At 40.1% G+C, this 23,288-nt stretch overlaps 1 protein-coding gene and 1 pseudogene across 1 annotated transcript; one reads left to right on the top strand and one right to left on the bottom strand.

Annotated features, from left to right (window-relative positions):
* Nucleotides 1-3,846: 3,846 nt before the first annotated feature.
* Nucleotides 3,847-19,553, bottom strand: LOC136543211 (uncharacterized; annotated as a pseudogene).
* Nucleotides 19,554-22,210: 2,657 nt separating this feature from the next.
* On the top strand, nt 22,211-22,896 carry LOC136543212 (uncharacterized). The gene is made up of 3 exons (XM_066535725.1): nt 22,211-22,291; nt 22,362-22,622; nt 22,708-22,896. Exons 2-3 carry the CDS (start codon nt 22,458-22,460, stop codon nt 22,894-22,896), a joined length of 354 nt encoding a protein of 117 aa, XP_066391822.1. The 5' UTR covers nt 22,211-22,291; nt 22,362-22,457.
* The last annotated feature ends 392 nt before the right edge of the window (nt 22,897-23,288 follow it).

Consider the following 23,288-nt stretch of genomic DNA (forward strand, 5'->3'; position numbering starts at 1 on the left):
AGCTGAAATCATTTAGTGGTTGAAAATCAGGTTTGAAGTTGTCATTTTCTGAAATTCAAAATTTGAATTGTCCAAAATTAGTGACCAAGTTAGATGACCTAGACTAAAATGATAGAGCATGATTTTAGAAAATTTTAGAAAAAAACCATCACATTTGGAGATAGTATGAGGGGGAAAAACTAGTTACAAGTTTTAGTCCACAGATTAAAAAGAGAAATCACACTTGTTCATCATTGATCATCATGAACAATTGTGATTTTTCTTTTTAATCTCTGGGTAAAATTTGTAACTAGTCTTTCTCCCTCATACTAACTCTAAATGTGATGATTTTTTTGCCTAAAATTTTCTAAAATCATGCCCTATCAAGTTACTATGTTGATTTGGTCATTTTTTCGTTTGACAGAGTTTGAGCAATTCAAATTTTCAAATTTAAAAAAGTTATAAGTTCTAACAAGATTTTGAAACACCAAATGATTTCAGCTAAAAAAGTAATGAATAACAAAGTTGTATAACTCATCTAGATCTACAACTTTTATTTTGGTCATTTCTTTATCTGACAAAGTGATAGTAAACATTGTTCACAAATCAACATGTCTCTCGTATAGTTTATGAAACTATGAGTGATATATGGATTTGTGAACAATATTTACTAACACTTTGTTAAATAATCAAAATAAAAGCTTGTAGATAGTGATGAGTTCAACAACTTTTATGTTCATGACTTTTCTAGTCGAAATCATTTAAGGTTTCAAAATCTTGTTTAAAGTTGCCATTTATTAAAATTCAAAATTTAAACTGTTTCAAATTTATCAAATGAAAAGATGACCAAAATAAAAGTTGTAGATAGTGATGTGTTAAACAACTTTTATGTTCATGACTTTCTTATTTGAAATCATTTAAGGTTTCAAAATCTTGTTTGAAGTTGCCATTTATTGAAATTCAAAATTTGAACTTTTCAAATTTTGTCAAATAAAAAGATGACCAAAATATAAGTTGTACATCTTGATGAGTTCTACAACTTTGATGTGTACAAAATTTTTATTTGAGGTCATTTAGTGTCCTAAAATTCTATTAGTTGTTTTGAAATTCAAATTTTCAATTTTTAAAATATTGTTTTTGTAAAGAAGAAAATATAGAATTATATCTATATATATAATAAAATTGTTTACATATACATATATTTATATATATATAGAATAATAAAAAAACTAATATATAAATTTATATTGTGTTCTTTATATATGAATGAATTACAGAATTAGTAATTAAAATAAATTGAAAAATATTTGTAGGGGCGGCTAACTCAGGAGCCGCCCCTACAAATCGATTTGTAGGGGCAGCTAACTCAGGAGCCGCCCCTACAAATTCACTGCTTCTTCACCGCATCCCCCTCTCCCAAATTTGGAAGCGAGTTGTTGAGGTCAGGGAGATATTTTTCACCGTCTTGTGACCACCACATTCCTGAGATGCCACATTCTTCCCCGCCTCCTAGCGAGCATGTGCCTGATAAGCCACAACCTTCTCCAGCTCGTACCGAGCAAGTGCATGAGGAGATGCCACAGTCTTCTCAACAAGCACAGCTGATACATGAACAACTGAGTGCCTCCTAAAGAAGGTGATGCACAAGAAGATGAGAACGTGCCTGAATGGGAACTTCGAAAGAAGCATCCAATCACCATAAGACCAATTTATGTTCCGATGAAAGACGTCTCGTCGGTGTCCAAGTGGTATTCCCATGACCAGTTCAAGCCCGAGAACCAAGTTAAAAAGGTCACATCACGGGGTTCTGAGGAGGCCATCACCAGCAAACTCCACCAAATAGCAAAGTAGTATCCAAATGTTGATGCCATCAAATGGTCAAAGGATTGCCCGAAAATATATGAAAGAGGCAAGCCCTTCCTACCAAACTAGGACATCCAGCGCCTACCACTTGGAATGAGAAGGTTCCATGATTGGTACTTGCGTGTTCTCCCAACGAGCATAGATCTTATACAAGCATGCTTCCCCACCAGCACATTTGGAAGCCCAGCTGGAAAAATTGTCTTTGACTTCAATGACATGCAGACATGCTTTCACCTCGGAGCAATGCAGATGAATCTAATTCGCAAGTGGTGCCTGTAAGTCCTTGTCCTCCCGATATGATATGAATGTAATATTTGAATTTTGTTGTAACTAACCCACGCTGTGATTTGTAGAATGCAGGTGCACATTGTCAAACAAATGTCAAGTGTGAAAGCCGAGTATATAGACCCTCAAGCTATAGCACAAACAAATTTTAATTACCCTAAACAGTGGCTACTAGATGCCAAAGAGATAGCTGCTGGAAAGACTCTTCGGGAGAAAGAGCACATATGTACGGCGAAACTAAGGGAAGAGTCCCTTAAGGTTGCGACGTACATTGCCCTGGCTTTCAAAATTCTCCAACAGCACTCTACTATATGGCTACCATACAACTTTGAGTAAGTTCAACTCTCTACTTAAAACTTTGTTCGATATATTTTATTCGATGCAAAAGAGCTTATCTAGTTCTATGATTAAATCCATGCAACAACCACTGTATTTGTATAGGCTTTGATGTCGGGAGGAGCATGGCATGGGTCTTTGATTCAATAGATAGGGACCCGGTGACATACAAACACTTCATATCGCTTCTCAAGACGTATACATATCGACAATCCTCATTAGCTTATATGTTTGTATACATAAGTATAACGTTCACTTTTGGATACTAACAAGTTGTATTTGCTAAAATAATTCAAACAGGGCATTTAGGTTCTATGTCACTAAACATCACGAAAGGCATGATCCAACAAGGAAGGAAAAGCTGGCTACAAAAGCACTATGTGCGGTAAGTATAACTTACTTCTTCAGTACTCCATTACATGGCTGTCAAAAGCATTACTTAACATTTTCATATGCAAAACACACAGTGCCCCAAGCAGAAGCCTGGGAGTGTACATTGTGTATACTATATATGTTCTATGATGAGTAACACTGGTGCCTACAGGAGACAACCCTTAAGGGTAAGTTTGAACCTCTTCACCCATAGTATAAAAACTGTCGTACATGGTTATGAATTACTAAACCGAAACTTGTTCTCTTGTAGTGGAAAGAAGAGAAAGAAATGAAAAGAGACCCATACAAGGATGACCAACTCTTAGAGCTCGTCGGCGACCTTTGCAACTTCATATTGGACCAGATTGTACACGTCAAAGGCACCTACCATGACCGAGAGTCTAACTTAGGTAGAAATCCTCAGTACCAACACCTTCGTGAGACTAAAAGGCTAGCTCTAGGATGTTGATAACAATGTGTATGGAATTTGACATTGGTTTTACCTTGTGAATTATGTCTATTTAATGATGAATTGTATATATTCTTGTGAATTGGACTTGTAATTGTAGTTTATATAATACACTTTGTGCTTGTAGTTTATATAATACTCTTGAGTGAACGCGGTTCGGAACGTTGGTCGTGGAGCATTCGGCGGGATTATCTTGCTTTGTTGGTCGCGGGGCGTTTGGCAACACGAATGTTGGATGGAATACGCGGAAACAAACAGTGTTCTGGTTGAATTTGAATTGTAAATTTGAATTTTTTGCCGGGAAAACGTACTGTAGGGGCGGTTCTAGACTGAACCGCCCCTACAAACAGGTATTATAGGGGCGGCTGGTACTACAGCCACCCCTACAAATCGATTTGTAGGGGCGGCTGTAGTACCAGCCGCCCCTATAAATCGATTTGTAGGGGTGGCCTGGGAACCACTCCTATAAATGCATGATTGGTAGAGAATGTTTGGTAGGGGCGGCTGGCCAAACCGCTCCTACAAATGGTCTTCAGCCGCCCCTACAAAACGTTTATGTAGTAGTGGACGGCGTGCACCGCCCAAGAGTCATGGTCCATGCTGAATCCAAAGGCATGGATCGGGACATGGTAGGTCCATGCCGAATCCAAAGGCTTGCCAAATCCAAAGGAAGGATGGATCGCGTGACCAGCGGGGCATAGTCCGGCGTCGAGCCGTCCCGCGGCAGGAGGTTGTAGGATGATGCTGCACAACGGGTTTCTGGCTTGCCTATCCTCCACCACCCTGGCAGCTTTCCGCAACCCCTCGGCGATGTTGGTGCCGCCATCGGCGACGTGGGAATCGACAGCCTTGAGCAACCGCTGCTGTCCAAAGGCGGTCATCTTCCAGAGCAGGAACAACCAGTTGGCTAACGAGGAGAAGGCGATGACCTCATGGCTGACGACGATGCAGGCCCAGCAGCGTGGCCACAACATGTCTAGCACAATTTGCAGTGACATGAGCATCAGTTGGTAAAAAACATTTGTGGTATAATATGATTTTTCTATGTATACACCTGAATAAAAGTGTGGGATACATTGTCATAGGTTAGGAATATCATAATTTATATGAATTCCCTGCATATATTTATTTTTTTGCTAAATTTAGTAACTCTTTTTCTATGTGGGGACATTAAATGATTTTTAGGGGCTTTGGATTGTGTTGTTGTGGGAGTATATGTCAATAAATGGAAAAGCTTCGTTGCCCAAAGAAATCAGATTTGGTTTTGAAAATTGTAGGTCTTTCTCCGTTGTCCCCGCATTGTCCCCGGCACCGACCACCGTTACTGCAGGGGCGTCCTCATCTCCATCACCTGTGGTCTCCCAACTCTGCTCCATGAGACACTACTACAGGATGAACTTATTGTCCTAGGCGGTAACGGCCTTTAGTCCTGGTTACCGCGCCGGGACAACGATCCCGGGACTAAAGGTGGAACCTTCAGTCCCGGGTCATCGAGCCAGGACTAAAGAGGGACCTTTAGTCCCGGTCGGTGTTACCAACCGGGACTAAAGGTCCCTCCAGCCGAGCCAAACGTGGCTGCACCCTTTAGTCCCGGTTGGTAACCCCAACCGGGACTAAAGGTTCCTTTTCTTTTTCTTTTTTTTGTTTAATTTGTTTTCAGTTCAGTTACACATATTTGTTTAATATATAATATGTTTTTATGTACGTATTCTACGCTGCTAATATAAATACACGCATGCATATAATTACATCTAATTCTCATCTCGAGCATTATTATATTCGAATAAAGTATGAAACTATATATATTATAGATATATATGTATATATACAACACTTTCATAATCTTGTTCTCGAAAATAACGATATCAATAAACATTTAATTTACATCATTAGTTCCTTAGGATCAAAGTAGAACTCGCCGTTGGGATTTAGCACTTTTTCTAGAAGATATCCTGCTATTGACTCTTGAACTGCTTTCAGATGGTCTTTTTGCATGACCCTTCGTTTCAACCATTCAGTCTTGCATTTGAAATAAAAGGAAAAGTATTAATACATATATATATATTCATTTAAAAATAAATAAAAAATTGATATATACGTACTCTGAGGACATCTTCAGGAGTTCTTCTTATGTGTGCAGTGATAAATTCACAAACGTAGTATCCACACAAGTTATTACCTGGTTGCTGCCGCAAACACCACTGTACGAGAAGAAGATTATTCTCATCATCTCACACGTAAATTGAAGTACGATATAGTAATTAAACACGTGGGGAAGTATATATAGTACAACTTACTGGTATTTCAACTACATTAAGTGGTGCCTTGCAATCCTTACGGTGTTGCCGAATAAACTCTTTCCAAACCCTGTGCGACCAATAATGTACGATCGTTAATAAATTATGGCAAAGTCTATTCAATAATAGTTGTGCGCGAGAGATCGAAATTACCCCTGGATAATGTCTATCATATCTTGGTATAGTGCCCGCTCTTTTCTCAATGAGTCCAAGATTACTAACCGACTTGAGTTTAACTCAATGACAATGAGTATCCAGTGAAACCTGCATTGGTTTATACACACACGTACATGCATATAAGTTGTATTGATATTACATAAAATGTGTAGACTACATTATTATTAACACTTACTCAAAGTTGTACGGGAAAAGTATTGTTGTCTTGTCGTGCTGCTTCACGAAGAACTTCATGATATTCGTCTGTGCTTCAGATACCCAGTGCTCCTTGACAATAATATCGGTTTTGAATACGATATAAGGATCAATGAAGCCAACACTGGTGTCTTGTATTCTTTGGAGCTCTGACATCTGGAATCTGTATATAAATATAAGTTACATGTGAGGATAATTATATACACGTACGCATGGAAGTGAGTTTATTAAATAAAAGTAAGAATCACTTACAAACAAAAGGAGCTAATGATTGATTTGTCCAGAGCGTCCAAGTGGTATAGTTGATGCAATTCTTCGAAACTAATATGTAAGATGTCATCGCCACGGAAGTAATGATGGTCTCTAAATCTGACAAAGATCCACTGCTCACCCCTGCCACACGCCTGCATGTACCACTTGTTGAGCAAGTACATTTGCGTACCCAATTCATTCAGAGCCGCAGGGTTGTACAGACTTTTGCCAAATTTATAAGTCTTCCAGGTATCAACTTCCAGGTTCTGGATTGGACCTTTGCCCAGTCAATTGATCCAAGGTTAAACCAGTTAGTTCAAAAAAAGCATTAAGGTCTTGAACCGACACTTCTCCAGAGTTGTCTGGTCGATAGACTTCTATGTTGGAACCATATTCATTAGCAACAACAAGATTTTGCATTGGTTGCTTCTGTTGTCCGAGCTGTGGGACATCCTTCCCTGATGCTCTTTTCCTTTTCTTATGTGCATCATGTGACTTCACGAGGGAGCGGTCATAGTCTGATAGTGGTGGAGGCTTACGAACTTCAAGCATCTTTTTCTTGTGAGCTTCGACCTTCTGCCTCAGCTGATCTCGTGGTATGTAAAAGTACGACTTCTCCTTAAGCTTCGCTTGTCTCTGCTTTTGGATATCTATAAAAAAATCTTTCACTTTTTTGTCTTCTTCAGCTGCTATTTGCTCATCAGTCTTTTCAGGAAGTATTTCTTGAGAAATAACTCTTTTTTTCGGGGTCTTCTTTGCCGCCGGGACCTTAGACGTCTTTGTAGTGCGTCGCTGTGGAGGGGGTGGGGGCGGTGTTGGAGACCGGCGTGGAGGCGATGAGGCCGGTGTTGGAGTCCGGCGTGGAGGCGTTGGAGATCGTTGTGGAGGCGGTGGGGCCAGTGTAGGAGTTGGAGATCGCTGTGGAGGCGATGGGGCCGGTGTAGGAGTTGGAGATCGCCGTGGGGATGAAGTCATCTCGCCCCCCGCGACGCTGTGATGAGATGGGGAATGAATGATTGGGCTAGGCTGGGGGAGACCCTGCTACAAAAACAAGTTGTGGGTCAATTATTTTTGAAGCCAATATAAAATTAATGGAAAATAATATTTCATTCACTTTCATTCGTACCTAGGGTGAGGTAGGGGAAGCGGTGGCGCCCCAGGAATGATGATGAAGCGTTTGCGCCATTGAATAAATGTCTTCTCTGCTTCTCCTAGTGTCTTCTCCCCATCACCGCCTTCAATGTCAAGAGGAACATTGCTGTAACCTTTGAGCACTCTATCGACCGAGACGCTAGCATATCCAGGTTGAATAACTGACCCATGGATTCTTGGTGTTTTCGTTCGGTCTATTGGAGATACAACCCCGACAGCCACCATGATTGATGCATTATTACCATCTGGAATGTGCAGCTCACATGTTGTTAGAGGCTCGGTAATGTCATCAATAGGGAAGCGCAACCTAGCATCACCTTGAATAACTGGTAGCTCCGTGGAAGCACAACTGCTTTTCATCTGACCAACGAGGCTAATGGTGACTCCCGGCGTTGATTGTGATTGCATTTGACTCATTGATAGCTGCACTTGCCTCTTGATCACCTCCTGCATTCTTGCCTTAAGAGATTTTTCTCGTTCACGTGATTCAAGCAATGCTTGTCGTGACTCATTAACAAATTGCTCCAATACACGGATTCGGTCTGCCTCCTCATCCTTCTTTCTCTGGCGGCTTCTGTAGGTATCCTTGTCTGCTGGGAATGCTTGTAGCCATAGAATCGCCCCATAGCCTTTTGTTCGACTACCGTGTTTGGGATTCTCTAGGGCATATGTCAATTCATCCTTTTCTCTGTTGGGCTTGAAAACACCACTATCAGCTTCTTCCCTAGCACGAGCTAGTCTCTGTGTTGCTCTCTCAATTTTTTGGCCGAAAATTAGCTTGCCAGTGTCTGGGTCTAGGCTTCCCCCATGAGCGTAGAACCAATTCTTCGCGCGTTGAGGCCAGTTCTTCTCTATTGTTTCAGGTATGATTCCCTTGGCAGTAATCTCTGCTTCTAGGTTCTGCCACTTGGGAATAGCACTCCTATAACCACCTGATCCCATGTGATGATGGTATTGCTTCTGTCGGGCATTCTGCTGATTCCTCATCACACGTTCCTCACTCTCTTGAGATGTCTTGTATTGTACGAAGTCATCCCAATGGGACTCCAACTTGACAAACGCCTTAGCATTGAAATCCGGCGTTTCATTCTTCAAGATAAACTTTTTATACAATGTCTTCTTCCAACTCTGGAACAATGTTGCCATCTTCTTCATTGTCCAATCCCTCACTAGCTCCTTCAAAGCATCATCTGCTTGTAATGTGAAATGCTGAGTGATATCTCTCCAAGCTAGGTTCTTGTCACGATCAGATACAAAACTAACATTAGGAGCAGATATCTTCTGCTTCCATTCACGAGCACTAACTGAGGATCCTATCCCTTACAATGAACCCACATTGATTGACATATGTCTGAGCATGTGGTCCCAATGGTTTGCCTGGATGTCGGTGTCGAATTCTGATATTATGAAACGGCCCTCTAATGGCTTTTTTGGCCCTCGGACTTTTCTACTCTTGCCGGTGGTTGATGTAGATCCAGAGACCGGCTACATGAGTAGAAACACAACGATTAACAACAAATATACGTACGCATGCATCTATAAGAGATGATAGATAATCGAATATACCTCGCCAGTATTTTCTTGCGCGACAATTTGTTGATCTTCAACCACCGGGATATTCAGGATATCCTCATAATCAGCAAAGTACTGACTCGTGTCATCTACATCCGCATTGGTGCCGGCGTTGATAATATCTGTCATTATGTCATCATTCAAGTTATCATCCGGAGCAGCCATTTGTATCTTCAAGATAACACATAGATAGAATTACTATGGCACATAACATAAGTATATGTGATAACACATAATATTTCATAAGGATAAACAATAATAAGGTATAGGCTTTGGAATCGAATAAAAAACACTTTCGAACCAAAAACATGGAAATAAGTACATGTATATATACACATAGAATGATACAATTTTCTCTCTCTCTCTCTCAACACATAGAAATAAGTGCATATGTATATATCTCTAGATATGCATGTGATAACACATAGAATGTCTCTCTAGATACAATTTTCTCTCTCTCTCAACACATGAAAATAATTAAGTACATGTATATATACACATAGAAATAATTAAGTACATATATATGTATACATATAGAATCTCTCTCTAGATATGCATGATATAGATAGAATTACTAATAAAATATCCAAGTGATATATAGATAGAATTACTAAAATAAAATATGCATGTGATATAGAGATAGAATTACTAATAAAATATGCATGTGTCAATTACTAAAACAAAATTAAATCTAACATATATATAGAGAGATAGAATATAATTACTAAATCCAATTAAATAAAATAACACACATATATCTAGATAGAATTAATTACTAAATCTAATTAAACCTAACATATATACATAGATAGAATTACTAAATCAAAATTAAATCTAACACATATAGAGAGAGATAGAATAATAATTACTAAATATATCAAAAACTATAATAAAAAACTATCTAAAAAACTATCTAAATAAATTACTAATTAAATTTTAATACATTTAAATCTAATTAACATATATCAAAAACTATCTAAAAAACTAATTAAAAAAACTATCTAAAAAGCTATCTAAAAAATATGGTCGAGCTATAGCTAGCAGGCGAGCAGTGGCGGCGGGCGTGCTGGCCGGCCACGGGGCCGAGCTGAGCCGCGCGAGGACGACGTACGGCGGAGACGAACTCGACGGCCGCCGGGCGGGGCTCGACGACGAGGCTGGACGGGGGTAGACGACGTACGACGGCGGCGCGGCAGAGCTCGACGCGGCCAGGCGTGGCAGAGACGAGATCGACGTTGTAGATCGAAAAGTAGAAGATGAACAGAGGAACCGTTCGATATATATAGGCCGGGACCTTTAGTCCCGGCTGGTAACACCAACCGGGACTAAAGATCCTTTAGTCCCGGCTGGTAAGCCGAACCGGGACTAAAGGTCCAACCCTTAGTCCCGGCTCGGCTTATCAGCCGGGACTAAAGGATCTTTAGTCCCGGTTGGTGTTACCAGCCGGAACTAAAGGTATTTTTGGGTGGGCAATTCCGCCCACCTTTAAGTCCCGGTTCCTGGCCTGGGCCAGGACTAAAGGCCTGAAAATTTTGGTAGCCCGCCAGAGTAATTGGAAAGGCCTGGGATTTTGATTTTGTTCTCCTTGTTTAATACTAATTAATTCTATAGCAACTTCAATACTTTGTAATATTTATTTTAAAAAATACTATTGATTAACTAATTATTTATTGTAAATAGGAAAATTTTGTAACCTAAAGTTTTTAATATCTTTTATGAATATAGAATATAAATGTTACTAATACTAAGTATTTTGTTAATGCAAAAATATATTTGTAACTTAAAATTAATAAAACTAATATTATTCGGTAGGAAATTTATTATCACATTATTGTAACGTCAATGTTTCAATTTGTTCTCGGTTTTTTGACCAAAATGACAGGAAATTTTTGTTGAACCTATAAAAATAAAGAAAATGTAGTATTTTTGTTCTACAACTTTTTCAAATGAAAAAATAGCCTATATAAGTATTGTAGATCTTGATGAGTTGAACAAACTTAATATTCAAAACTATTCAATTTGAGACAATCTAGGGTTCCGAAAACTAGTTTGTAGGCGTAGAAATTTAAAAATCACAAATTTGAACCGTCCAAGCTATTTCAAATGGAAAGTTGACCAAAACAACAATTGTAGATCTTGATGAGTTTAACAAACTTGGTATTCAAAACTTTTCAAATTGAAGTCATTTAGAGTCCATAATACTAGAGTCAAAGTGTTGTTTTTCATTTGACCAAATTTGAATTGGTCAAACTTGCTCAAATGAGACACTAAATGACCTCAGATGAAAAATCTCTGAATACCAAGTTTGATCATCTTAGCAAGATCTACAATTTTTAAACAACTCATTTTCCCATTTGAGAAAGTTTTATCAAACACTAGTCACAAATTCTTGAATCTCATAGACTTTCTAAAACTATGTCACACACTTGTGAAATTTGAACTATATTTTGTTCAAAATTTCTCAAATGAAAAAATGGTCTATATGAGGATTGTATATCTTGATGAGCTGAACAAACTTGGTATTCAAAACTTTTCAATTTGAGACAATCTAGGGTTCCGAAAACTAGTTTGTAGGCGTAGATATTTAAAAATCACAAATTTGAACCATTCAAGCTATCTCAAATAGAAAGTTGACCAAAACAACAATTGTAGATCTTGATGAGTTTAACAAACTTGGTATTCAAAACTTTTCAATTTGAAGTCATTTAGAGTCCATAATACTAGAGTCAAAGTGTTGTTTTTTCATTTGACCAAATTTGACTTGGTCAAACTCGCTCAAATGAGACACTAAATGACCTCAGATGAAAAATCTCTGAATACCAAGTTTGATCATCTTAGCAAGATCTACAATTGTTACATAGCTCATTTTCTTATTTGAGAAAGTTTTATCAAACACTAGTCACAAATTCTTGAATCTCATAGACTTTCTAAAACTATGTCACACACTTGTGAAATTTGAACTATATTTTGTTCAAAATTTCTCAAATGAAAAAATGGTCTATAATAAGGATTGTATATCTTGATGAGCTGAACAAACTTGGTATTCAAAACTTTTCAATTTTAGACAATTTAGGGTTCCGAAAACTAGTTTGTAGGCGTAGAAATTTAAAAATCACAAATTTGAACCGTCCAAGCTATCTCAAATGGAAAGTTGACCAAAACAACAATTGTAGATATTGATGAGTTTAACAAACTTGATATTCAAAACTTTTCAATTTGAAGTCATTGAGAGTCCATAATACTAGAGTCAAAATGTTGTTTTTTCATTTGACCAAATTTGACTTGGTCAAACTTGCTCAAATGAGACATTAAATGACCTCAGATGAAAAATCTCTGAATACCAAGTTTGATCATCTTAGCAAGATCTACAATTGTTACATAGCTCATTTTCCCATTTGAGAAAGTTTTATTAAACACTAGTCACAAATTCTTGAATCTCATAGACTTTCTAAAACTATGTCACACACTTGTGAAATTTTAACTACATTTTGTCCAAACTTTCTCAAATGAAAAAATGGACTATATAAGGATTGTAGATCTTGATGATCTGAACAAACTTGGTATTCAAAACTTTTCAATTTGAGACAATCTAGGGTTCTGAAAACTAGTTTGTAGGCGTAGAAATTTAAAAATCACAAATTTGAACCATTCAAGCTATCTCAAATGGAAAGTTGACCAAAACAACAATTGTAGATATTGATGAGTTTAACAAACTTGGTATTCAAAACTTTTCAATTTGAAGTCATTTAGAGTCCATAATACTAGAGTCAAAGTGTTGTTTTTTCATTTGACCAAATTTGACTTGGTCAAACTTGCTCAAATGAGACACTAAATGACCTCAGATGAAAAATCTCTGAATACCAAGTTTGATCATCTTAGCAAGATCTACAATTGTTACATAGCTCATTTTCCCATTTGAGAAAGTTTTATCAAACACTAGTCACAAATTCTTGAATCTCATAGACTTTCCAAAACTATGTCACACACTTGTGAAATTTTAACTATATTTTATTCAAACTTTCTCAAATGAAAAAATGGTCTATATAAGGATTGTATATCTTGATGAGCTGAACAAACTTGGTATTTAAAACTTTTCAATTTGAGATAATTTAGGGTTCCGAAAACTAGTTTGTAGGCGTAGAAATTTAAAAATCACAAATTTGAACCGTCCAAGCTATCTCAAATGGAAAGTTGACCAAAACAACAATTGTAGATATTGATGAGTTTAACAAACTTGATATTCAAAACTTTTCAATTTGAAGTCATTTAGAGTCCATAATACTAGAGTCAAAGTGTTGTTTTTTCATTTGACCAAATTTGACTTGGTCAAACTTGCTCAAATGAGATACTAAATGACCTCAGATGAAAAATCTCTAAATACCAAGTTTGATCATCTTAGCAAGATCTACAATTGTTACATAGCTCATTTTCCCATTTGAGAAAGTTTTATCAAACACTAGTTATAAATTCTGGAATCTCATATAGACTTTCTAAAACTATGTCACAACAGTGCATCGTTGTATCATGCGGGCACAACAGTGAATTTCTTCTTGACGTATGACCCTTGGTCATGATCTTGTCGTAACCATGGAGTGTTTTCATCATTTAACATGATGCTTGGATCTTTGTTCACTATGAAGGGTGGAATTCGGACATTTCTTTCATAATCTTCTGATATGTCTGACTTGTCTTCAATTCCCACTATATTTATTTTCCTAGAAAGAACTATGTGGCGCTTTGGCTCATTGATCATTGAGTTGATGTCTTCGTTTTTTCCTCTCTTTGATTTTGTAGACATGTCTTTCACATAGAACATCTGACTCACATCAGCAGCAAGGACGAATGGTTCGTCTTTGTACCCAATATTGTTGAGGTCCACTATTGTCATTCCATACTCTTTGTCGACTGTTACCCTCCTCCGGTCAGCTTCACCCATTGGCACCGGAACAAAGGGACTTTAAAATTAGGTGCATAGTCTAGTTCCCATATATCTTCTATGCGGCCATAATATGTTTGTATATTCCCATTTGAATTCCTCTTAAAGCAACTAGAAGCAATTGCATCATAAGCACGTGGCAGTCGTGGGACTTTAAGTTTAGGAATTTGTTCTCTGACACATTTATTATACCCTTTATATGGGAGGAGAATCCCGATGGGACCTTGATGCTGCTTAGACATTCGAACATGCTGTCCCTCTCTTCTTTGCTAAGCGTGTAGCTAGCATAGACATTCGAACATGTTGTCCCTCTCTTCTTTGCTAAGCGTGTAGCTAGTAGGACTTAAGTAATGATGTCCATCATCTGTCTTCTCTGGATGAAGGTTGTCTCATTCTTTCATGCCCTGCAAGTCCTGGCGTGCTTCAAGTGAATCCTTTGGCTTCCCGTACACACCCATGAATCCTAACAGGTTCACACAAAGATTCTTTGTCAGGTGCATCACGTCGATTGCGTTGCGGACCTCTAGGACTTGCCAATAGGGTAGCTCCCAAAAGATGGACTTCTTCTTCCACATGGGTGCGTGTCCCTTAGCATCTTTGGGAACAGATTCGCTGCCTTGTCCCTTTCCAAATACTACTTTCACATCCTTGACCATTGCGAGTACATCTTCCCCGGTTCGGTTATGATGCTTCTTCCGGTGGTCTGGCTTACCTTTAAAATGCTTACCTTTCTTTCTTACTTGGTGATTCAAAGGAAGGAATCGACGATGGCCAAGGTACACGACCTTTCGATATCTTTTCAAATATATACTGTCAAGGTCATCAAAACAATATGTCCATGCATTATATCCTTTGTTTGTCTGACCTGAAAGATTACTTAAAGCAGGCCAATCATTGATTGTTACGAACAACATTGCTCGTAGGTCAAAGTGTTCTTGTTTGTACTCATCCCAGACATGTACACCTGGTTTGTTCCATAAAACTAGAAGTTCTTCAACTAATGGCTTCAGATAGACATCAATGTCGTTGCCAGGTTGCCTCGGACCTTGGATGAGGGTCGGCATCATAATGAACTTTCGCTTCATGCATAACCATGGAGGAAGGTTGTAGATACACAGAGTAACTGGCCAAGTGCTATGACTAGTGCTCTGCTTCCCAAAAGGATTCATACCATGTGTACTTAAGGCGAACCTTAAGTTTCTAGCCTCATTTGCAAACTCTGGAAATTCCCTATCTATCACTCTCCTCTGGGACCCATCAGCTGGGTGTCTCAGCATATTGTCTACCTTACGGTCTTCTTTATGCCACCGCAACAACTTTGCATGGTCTTTATTTCTGAACAAACGTTTTAAGCGTGGTATTATAGGAGCATACCACATAACCTTGGCAGGGATTTTCTTTCTAGGACGTTGTTCACCCTCGACGTCACCAGGATCATCGCACCTGATCTTATACCGCGCTGCTTTACATACCGGGCATTCATCCAAATTCTCGTATTCATTGCCATGGTAGAGGATGTAGTCATTAGGACATGCATGTATCTTCTTGATTTTTAATCCCAAAGGGCAGACAATCTTTTTTGCTTCGTACGTAGTGGTGGGCAATTCATTTGGCTTCGGAAGCATCTTCTTTATGAGGTTCAATAAATTCCCAAATGCCTTGTCGGATACACCATTCTTTGCCTTCCACTGTAGCAATTTCAGTGTTGTACCCAACTTTTTTTGCCCCTCTTCGACCGTCGGGTATAGCAACTTCCTATGATCCTCAAGCATGCGCTTGAACTTAACTTTCTCTTTTTCACTTTCGCATTCTTGTTGTGCATCACGAATGGCATCGCCAAGAGCATCACCGAGATCATCTTCTGCCGCTACCTCTTCTTCATCTCCCCCATTGTAGTATCATCAAAGGCACCATACTGAGCAATAATGTCATCAATGTCTAAATCTTCTCCTTCACCTTCTTCCATCATGACCCCTCTTTCTCCATGCTTAGTCCAACATATATAGTTTGACATGAAACCCGACTTAAGCAAATGTGAATAAAGACTCATTGAGCTTGAATATTCCTTTAAATTCTTACATATGGCACATGGACAGCACATGAAACCATCTCGCTTATTTGCCTCGGCCACACCTAAGAAATAGTGCACGCCCTCAATAAAGACTTGGGAGTGGCGATCGGCATTGTACATCCAATGGCGTGACATAATTTGCATTACACGACAAATTATGAAAACCTTGAACATAATTAAGTATTTTATTACACAACATAGATGACACACACGGTTGATTAATTAACTAAGCCTGGCTAAAACGTAAGCAATCCCAACTATCACTAAACAAACTAAAACTACAATGCACTTCAGTAACATAATTATTTCGTGACCGTACGCAACTAAAACAGACAAATCATTCGTCTGTTGAATATCAATAAGCTTCTCCTGCTGGCTCACTGCCTCATCATCAGCAGCCGCTACCTCAAGCGCACCCAAATTCTGCACGTATGTAGCATAATCTTCCTCCCAGTACCAACCATCGCATCCATTGGCCCTCCCACTGAAATTAAAGCCAAAAAATATTTAGTCAAAAATATTCAAGAAAAGCAGGTCAATTAGCCATAATAATCAAATGCGTAAGAAACTCACATCGCAATCCGGGAACTTGTAGAAAACACGACCCTTGTTGGGTCCCTGTCTCATGACTCGGTACTCCATCACAATCTTCTGCTTACACTTGCCGCAGATAATGAGAGGGAGTTCTGGCCTCAGTCGTTTCGTAACCGAACGAGAGGCCGAGGATCCGGTACCAGTTGTCATCTACTTTCTATACTTATTTTTGCAAACTAGTGTAAATTTCACATTTTCTAAAATAATATATTTAAACAAAACTAAAATTATTTATTTATCTAACTAAACCATGAAATATGTACTTTGTATAATAGTAAAATACCAAACTATCAAGTGATTTTACTATTGTAAATCATCATGTGATTTTGAGCTAAAAATGACATAGAAATCATATAGCTCAAAAACATGTTTCAATAAATAACCATCCGTACTAGTTGACCTTGCTTACGTGATCATCTCGGCAAGCATTTCTCCACCGGACCGTTGCCGCTCTCCCTCGTAGAATCAAAGCTCCTCCTTGACGTCCGTTACCGCTCGGCAGAGAACATGCTCGCCGAGATGAACACGGTCCGCAAGTTCAACTAGTACGGATTTTCTATAATTTTCTAACTATTTTCTAAGTTTTTCATTTTATGGAAAATTTAATTCTAAAAAATAAAAGGCATGATTTCTAAGTATTTCATTTCATGGAAAAAATAATTCTAAGTGACCTGCTCGATATCGGCGAGCTCGCGGGCGTTTAGGTTGCCGAGGATAGTAACATTTGTAGATGACATTTGTAGGTCTGAAGTTATCAAATATCCATCAAATTATAGCTCAAAAACATGTTTCAATAAATAACCATCTGTACTAGTTGACCTTGCTTACGTGATCATCTCGGCGAGCATTTCTCCACCGGACGGCACCGTACTTGGACAAGGAAGAGCTCCGATTCTACGAGGAAGGGAACACGGTCTTCCACGACCGTTGCCGCTCTCCCTCGTAAAATCAAAGCTCCTCCTTGATGTCCCTTACCGCTCGGCAGAGAACATGCTCGCCGAGCTGAACATGGTCCGCAAGTTCAACTAGTACGGATTTTCTACAATTTTCTAACTATTTTCTAAGTTTTTCATTTCATGGAAAAATTAATTCTAAGATCACGTAAGCCGTCGGGGACGAGGATGGCGCGTGCTCCAGCGAGGACGAGCGAGGCGTGATTTTGATGAACTAATTTAACTTTTGTTTATCCAAACATATATGCAAATCATCATGTGATTTTGAGCTAAAAATGACATATAAAATCATAATAAAGTCCAACATATAAAGTTACACATGTATCTACATCGCAAAATGAGATAAGCTACTGATAAAACATAAGAGGATTAAGTTTGTTACCTCCAAAATCGAAGAGCAACACCAATAGAGGGGGAGAGAGCAAGAACAACAGCAAGCTGAAGAACAGAGACAGTGAGTTAGAATGGAATGGCTCGGGCTCGGGGAGGAAGAAATGAGCTGGTCTATAGGCCGGGATAATTAGTCCCGGTTAGGGAGCCAAACCGGGACTAAAGATTAATCTTTATTCCCAGGGCATCACCCAAACTGGGACTAAAAGCTTTAGTCCCGGCTGGTATTACCAACCGCGGTTGGTAATACCAGCCGGGACTAAAGATCCCTGCCCCGCAGACGACCGTTGGGCAGGAACCTTTAGTCCCGGGGGCAAAAAAAAAATGCCGAGGCTAATGCCAAATTGAGACATCGTTCTAAAGTCTGTTCTCTAGTAGTGAGATAGCCACAAGTCTCATGCAGGCAAATGGTGTCCCTGAGCACCCACCCATTGGTGCTGCCGCCAGCAGCACCAGTGCCGCCATGCCTGCGGTCCTCGTTCATCCTGCAGAGCCAGACGTTGAGCCTGTTCTCCCCATCCACATGGAAGAGGTGTAGAGGACAGTGTTGTCACCCCGGCAGTGGACAAGATTGCCTGGGTACTGATCACGCTACACACACTCATGGAGATCGACGATAAAGAATCTGCTTTGGGTTGCCATGTAGATCTTGTCGCCGGTGAGCACAGTAGTCAACAGGATCTGCACCAGCATCTTAGGGACAAGACCCGTGGCTACGCATCGGACAGCCCAGGAGCCGGACCGCAGGACACACACCAGTGCTGCGATCTTATTGTCTGACTCCCAGGTGCAGACGTTGACTCTGTAGCACATGGCGTCGTCGCCGTGGTCGGCTTGGAGGAGCATCGCATGGCGGTACTCCAGAAGGAAGATGGCTGCGGCGACTGTGGGAGCACCATGGTAGGGTACAACAGTGGGGAGCGCACAGTGATACAAGCACGGTGGAAGGTGTTGGAACTGAACTCGAAGAGGACCAAGTCGTTCCAGCAGTCCCAAACGTTCGACTCCAGCGAGTCGCCGAAACCGAAGTCAGCAATCACGTCTGGGCTACAGGCATCAGGAAGCGGGATGAACTCCAAGCCAGAGATGCCTCCACTGGAGACGTAGACCCCAAGTAGGCACGTCGAGTGTAGACGGCGCAAGGGCAACACTTGCTGGTGAGTGCGGTACTAACCAGGCAGCTCCGGCACCCGAGGTGGAGAAGGATCTTGTCAAGCAGATCTCCATTGGTGAGGGCGTGGTGCAACGATGGGATATCCGCTCAGTTCAAGACATGAATTTTTTTCTATATATGCACCAGATTAAAAGTGTGGGATACATTTTCCTAGGATTGGTGTTGACACAAAATGTGACGTACTGTGCCTCACACACAGCAAGCCGGAAAGCGTGGCTTCAATCGGGTGCCCGGGTGCTTCGTGATCCGGAAACGTGCCAGTCAGTTTGACCTGAAAAAAAACTAACAAGGGATAAAACAGTTAAATGTCAAACCGGAACATGTCGGGTGAGACCAGACAGTTCCATATATACGGCCCTGAAGCCACTTACAACGACATACAGCTATAGGAAGCTGTCTGCCAACAAGTTTATAAACCATTCGGCTAATCGTAAGATGAACACACGTAAAGATCCGATTGCCGAATGCATGTGCATGGGAAGACATGTTTGAACAAGTGAAATTAATTATGCGTTAATGCATATCCAAGCTCAGTAGTCCAGCCGAGTTGGGGTCCATGAAGAAGGAACGTGCAAATAAACACGATTAAGCTAATCTAAAACCTGCATCTGCCGCACGACACCTAGTTTCGTCAAAGCTTAAACGTAATTAACATGCATGAACCCACAACATGTGACAATCTAGATTAAAATAATTCAGCCATTATGAGCATGTTATCTATTTGCAAAGGTAATATGAAAGTAATGATCATTGAAGCACGAATAAAACCATAGGAGAGGGCCGAACAATATCAATCTAGATTGGGCAGAAGTGTGTTACAAATATATAAAATATTTAAAACATGCAACACAGGATAACTTAATGAATCTATTTAGATTTTGCCGTATCTAATAGAGCCGATAACTGTCTTGCTTTCACTAAGCATATTGAGCAAACGCCTGCCGCACGGTATCTACTCATAAACAAAGCATAAGCAAAGACTTCTTGATTGTCAAGCAAAGATCCGCCGCACGATCATTGAAAACAAACAAGACTACTTGCATCACGTCTAAATCCACCGCATGATACTAAACATGATAACAAGGTTGTCGGAACTTACGGAGGTCGACGGATCGATGACTCCTCTCGAAGAACTCGACGACACGACAAAAGGACTCGAAAGTAGGCACGGGGCCGGTTGTATTGATTTGGTTGTGAACGCCTATTACAATGGTCGAGGGTCAATATTTATACCCTAGACAAAACACGAGTCCTAAAAGACTACGATTTACAAAGGAACTCTTAAACAAACTTGGAAACTACGATTCCTTGCCCTAAACTCTCAGAGTCCTTTATTATTACAACTTTCATCTTTTCGATCGGCTTTGCCTTGCCATCTTCTGCTTTCCCGAATGGAGTCACCACCTTCTGAAGTAACCGACCGCACAAGCATTTAGCCGACCGCTCGTTTTGTTTGCCGAATGTCCTTCTTCCCACATGCGGGTCCCACCTGTCATCTTCCAAAGTCGACCAAAATCCAGTGTTAACACATGCCCCCTCAATTTCGGGATAAAAGTTGTTTTATTCTGAAATTGACCACAAGCTCCTTCTTCCTCCTAGGTCAGCACCGTTCAACACCGCAGCCGCTGTCCAAAAATTCAAGCTTTCAGCGCAACCTCGGACCCACTTCGAATCTTCAATGGCGACCCAGGATGAAATTCCAGAGGTAAACTTCACTTATATTCGGCAATTTCCACTTGATCTTCCCGTTCTTCTTTTGGCTTATTCCTCTTTGATTTCAATCACCCTTTAAAGGAATACAAGAATCAGATTTTGATCCCTTATGCTGCCAACCCCGATTCCTATTTCCTCGGCCCAATGGGAAATCCTGACCCTTTTGAAATTATCGAGAAGGAAACCCAAAGAATCCCTTTCAAATCTGGGATCACCTTGCCAAACCGATGGCCAAACACGTTCAAGAATTGGCCATTTCCCCCAATCGCTGGATGGCGGAATTGGTACAGGAGAATGCTGGAGAAAAGCAGCAGCCACTGGGAAAGTCAAGACATCAGTCATTGTCTGGAATTATCCTTAGCAGAAACACCCAGAAACGATTCCCTTTTGATAGCAGCTTCCCATTTTTGGTCTGACACCATTAATGCCTTCATCTTCGGTCATGGTATGATGACCATCACTCTAGCCGACGTGTTCATGATGACTGGCTTGAACGTGTCACTACCAGTATACCCTCATAAGTACAAGAGCAAAAGTAATCAAAGAGCCATCAGCTCTGGATGTGGATGGGTCAAATACATCCAGAACTACATGAATGCATCTGGCACCATTTCTGACAAAGAGTTGAAAGCCTTCATGAATATGTGGCTATGCAGATTCATCTTCTGTGGAAAATCCAATGAACCAACTCTGAATCATATGGTGATGGCTGAAGACTTAACTGCAGGCACTCAGATCCCACTAGGCAAATATCTCTTAGGGTCTGTTTATCATATGATGCATCAGATTACTCTTCAGATGCGCCAAGGTGGAGAAATCTCTTGTGTGAATGGTCCCTGGTGGCTAATTCAGATGTGGCTCCAGCTATACATGCATCAGATAACCTCTGTGAGCCTCTTCAATCTAAGTTTTCCTTCAGTTAACTATGCTGAAGGCAGTACAGCAAAGGTTAAGGCTTGTCAGACTTATGGGGAAGCAGCATCATCTATCAGCATTGACATAGACATTGGTCATTTCTTCAAGCTGTTTTTCAAAGGATTCGGCAATGTGCTCTGGTTCCCTTACAGAGAAAATGAAAATTTGACTTTGCCCTGCAAGTTTAGCTATGAAATTGGTTGTTCAGGTCAAGAATCCACGGAGATCTTCAACTCCTTTATCAAACCTTGCATTCTGCCAGCCGAATTTCATCATGGGAGATTAGTGCAGTCCACCTACGAATTCTACTATCCAAATATGGTGGCCAGACAATTAGGATGTGGCCAGCTGCCCCCAAGATTCCTTTCTCAACAATCATAAAGTCAAGGGAAGTAATAACAGAAAGAATGGAAGCCAAGAAAATCTTTGAATTAGGATGGGAATTGCCAACATACGAACCATCTCCATTTGGGCTAATAGATGTTGCTCATCCCTTCTTTGTCTCTTGGTGGCAAGAATGGCATGCTCATATCTTCAATATATCAGTTCATCCTTTATGCAAAAACTTGCAGCCCGATTTTGCTTCTGATAGTGAGGTAATTTCATTATGCTCATCATTTCCTGCTCTTGAATTCACTTCTTATTCTAACATCTGGTTATGCACAGGATCTTGAGTCTACTCCCCCTGCCAAAGCAATCCAGTACTATTCGGCTGGTCCCAAGCCTGCTCTGGGGTTTGATGCTCCAAAATTAAAGGAATTCATGAAAATTCCTGCAACTTTGGATTCAGTACCTTTAAAGGCACTCATGAGAACTCCTGCTACTTCAGCTGCTGCATCTTCAAGAGGAAAAAGCAAAAGGAAAACACCTGAAAGTTTTCTCTTACCCAAGAAACCAAGGACCAAGAAAGCCAAATTATCTCTTAAGGTATGAACCTTTTATTCTCTATCAGGTTAACAACCCCACTTAGCAGTAAACCTGACCACCTCTATATTCATTACTTCCATTGCAGCCACAAGTCGAAATTCCCAGACTAGGCAGCACCTCAGCAGCTGTAAAACCAACTCCTGAAGTTTCTACCGAAAATGAAGAAATCCATGACAGTGAAGCTTCAGAGACTCATGAAGCTGAAGGTTCAAAGGCTCATAAATCTGATGAGACTATAAGTAACATCGTTCAACCAATTCCCCCTTTTTTTTAATAACATCTATCCCTTATGCTCATTATCATTTACTTTATTGAGAATAGATGAAATCTTAGATGAACTGGTGAGGGAAACTTCTCCTGATCAAGCTCCAAACCCGTCCCTTCTGAACATTCAGCCAAGTCCTCCAGCAAGCCAGGGTATAACCCATCCTGATGATCAATCAGTTCAGCAGGTAATGCCTTGTCTTACACTATATTTTAGCAAATTCACCCAATCGGCTAACACCTCCTTTCTTCTCTTTTCTTTTAGAAGAACATCACTAAACCGACCACCAGCTACTCCTTCTCTATTGAGGACTACATCATTGAGAAAGGTGAAGAGATTACTTCTCAACAAACCTTATCGCTGGAAAATCAGGCTCGGCTAAAAGAGGTGATCATTCTGCT

This window comes from Miscanthus floridulus, chromosome 3, assembly GCF_019320115.1.
Source record: "Miscanthus floridulus cultivar M001 chromosome 3, ASM1932011v1, whole genome shotgun sequence".
Classification (NCBI taxonomy): domain Eukaryota; kingdom Viridiplantae; phylum Streptophyta; class Magnoliopsida; order Poales; family Poaceae; genus Miscanthus; species Miscanthus floridulus.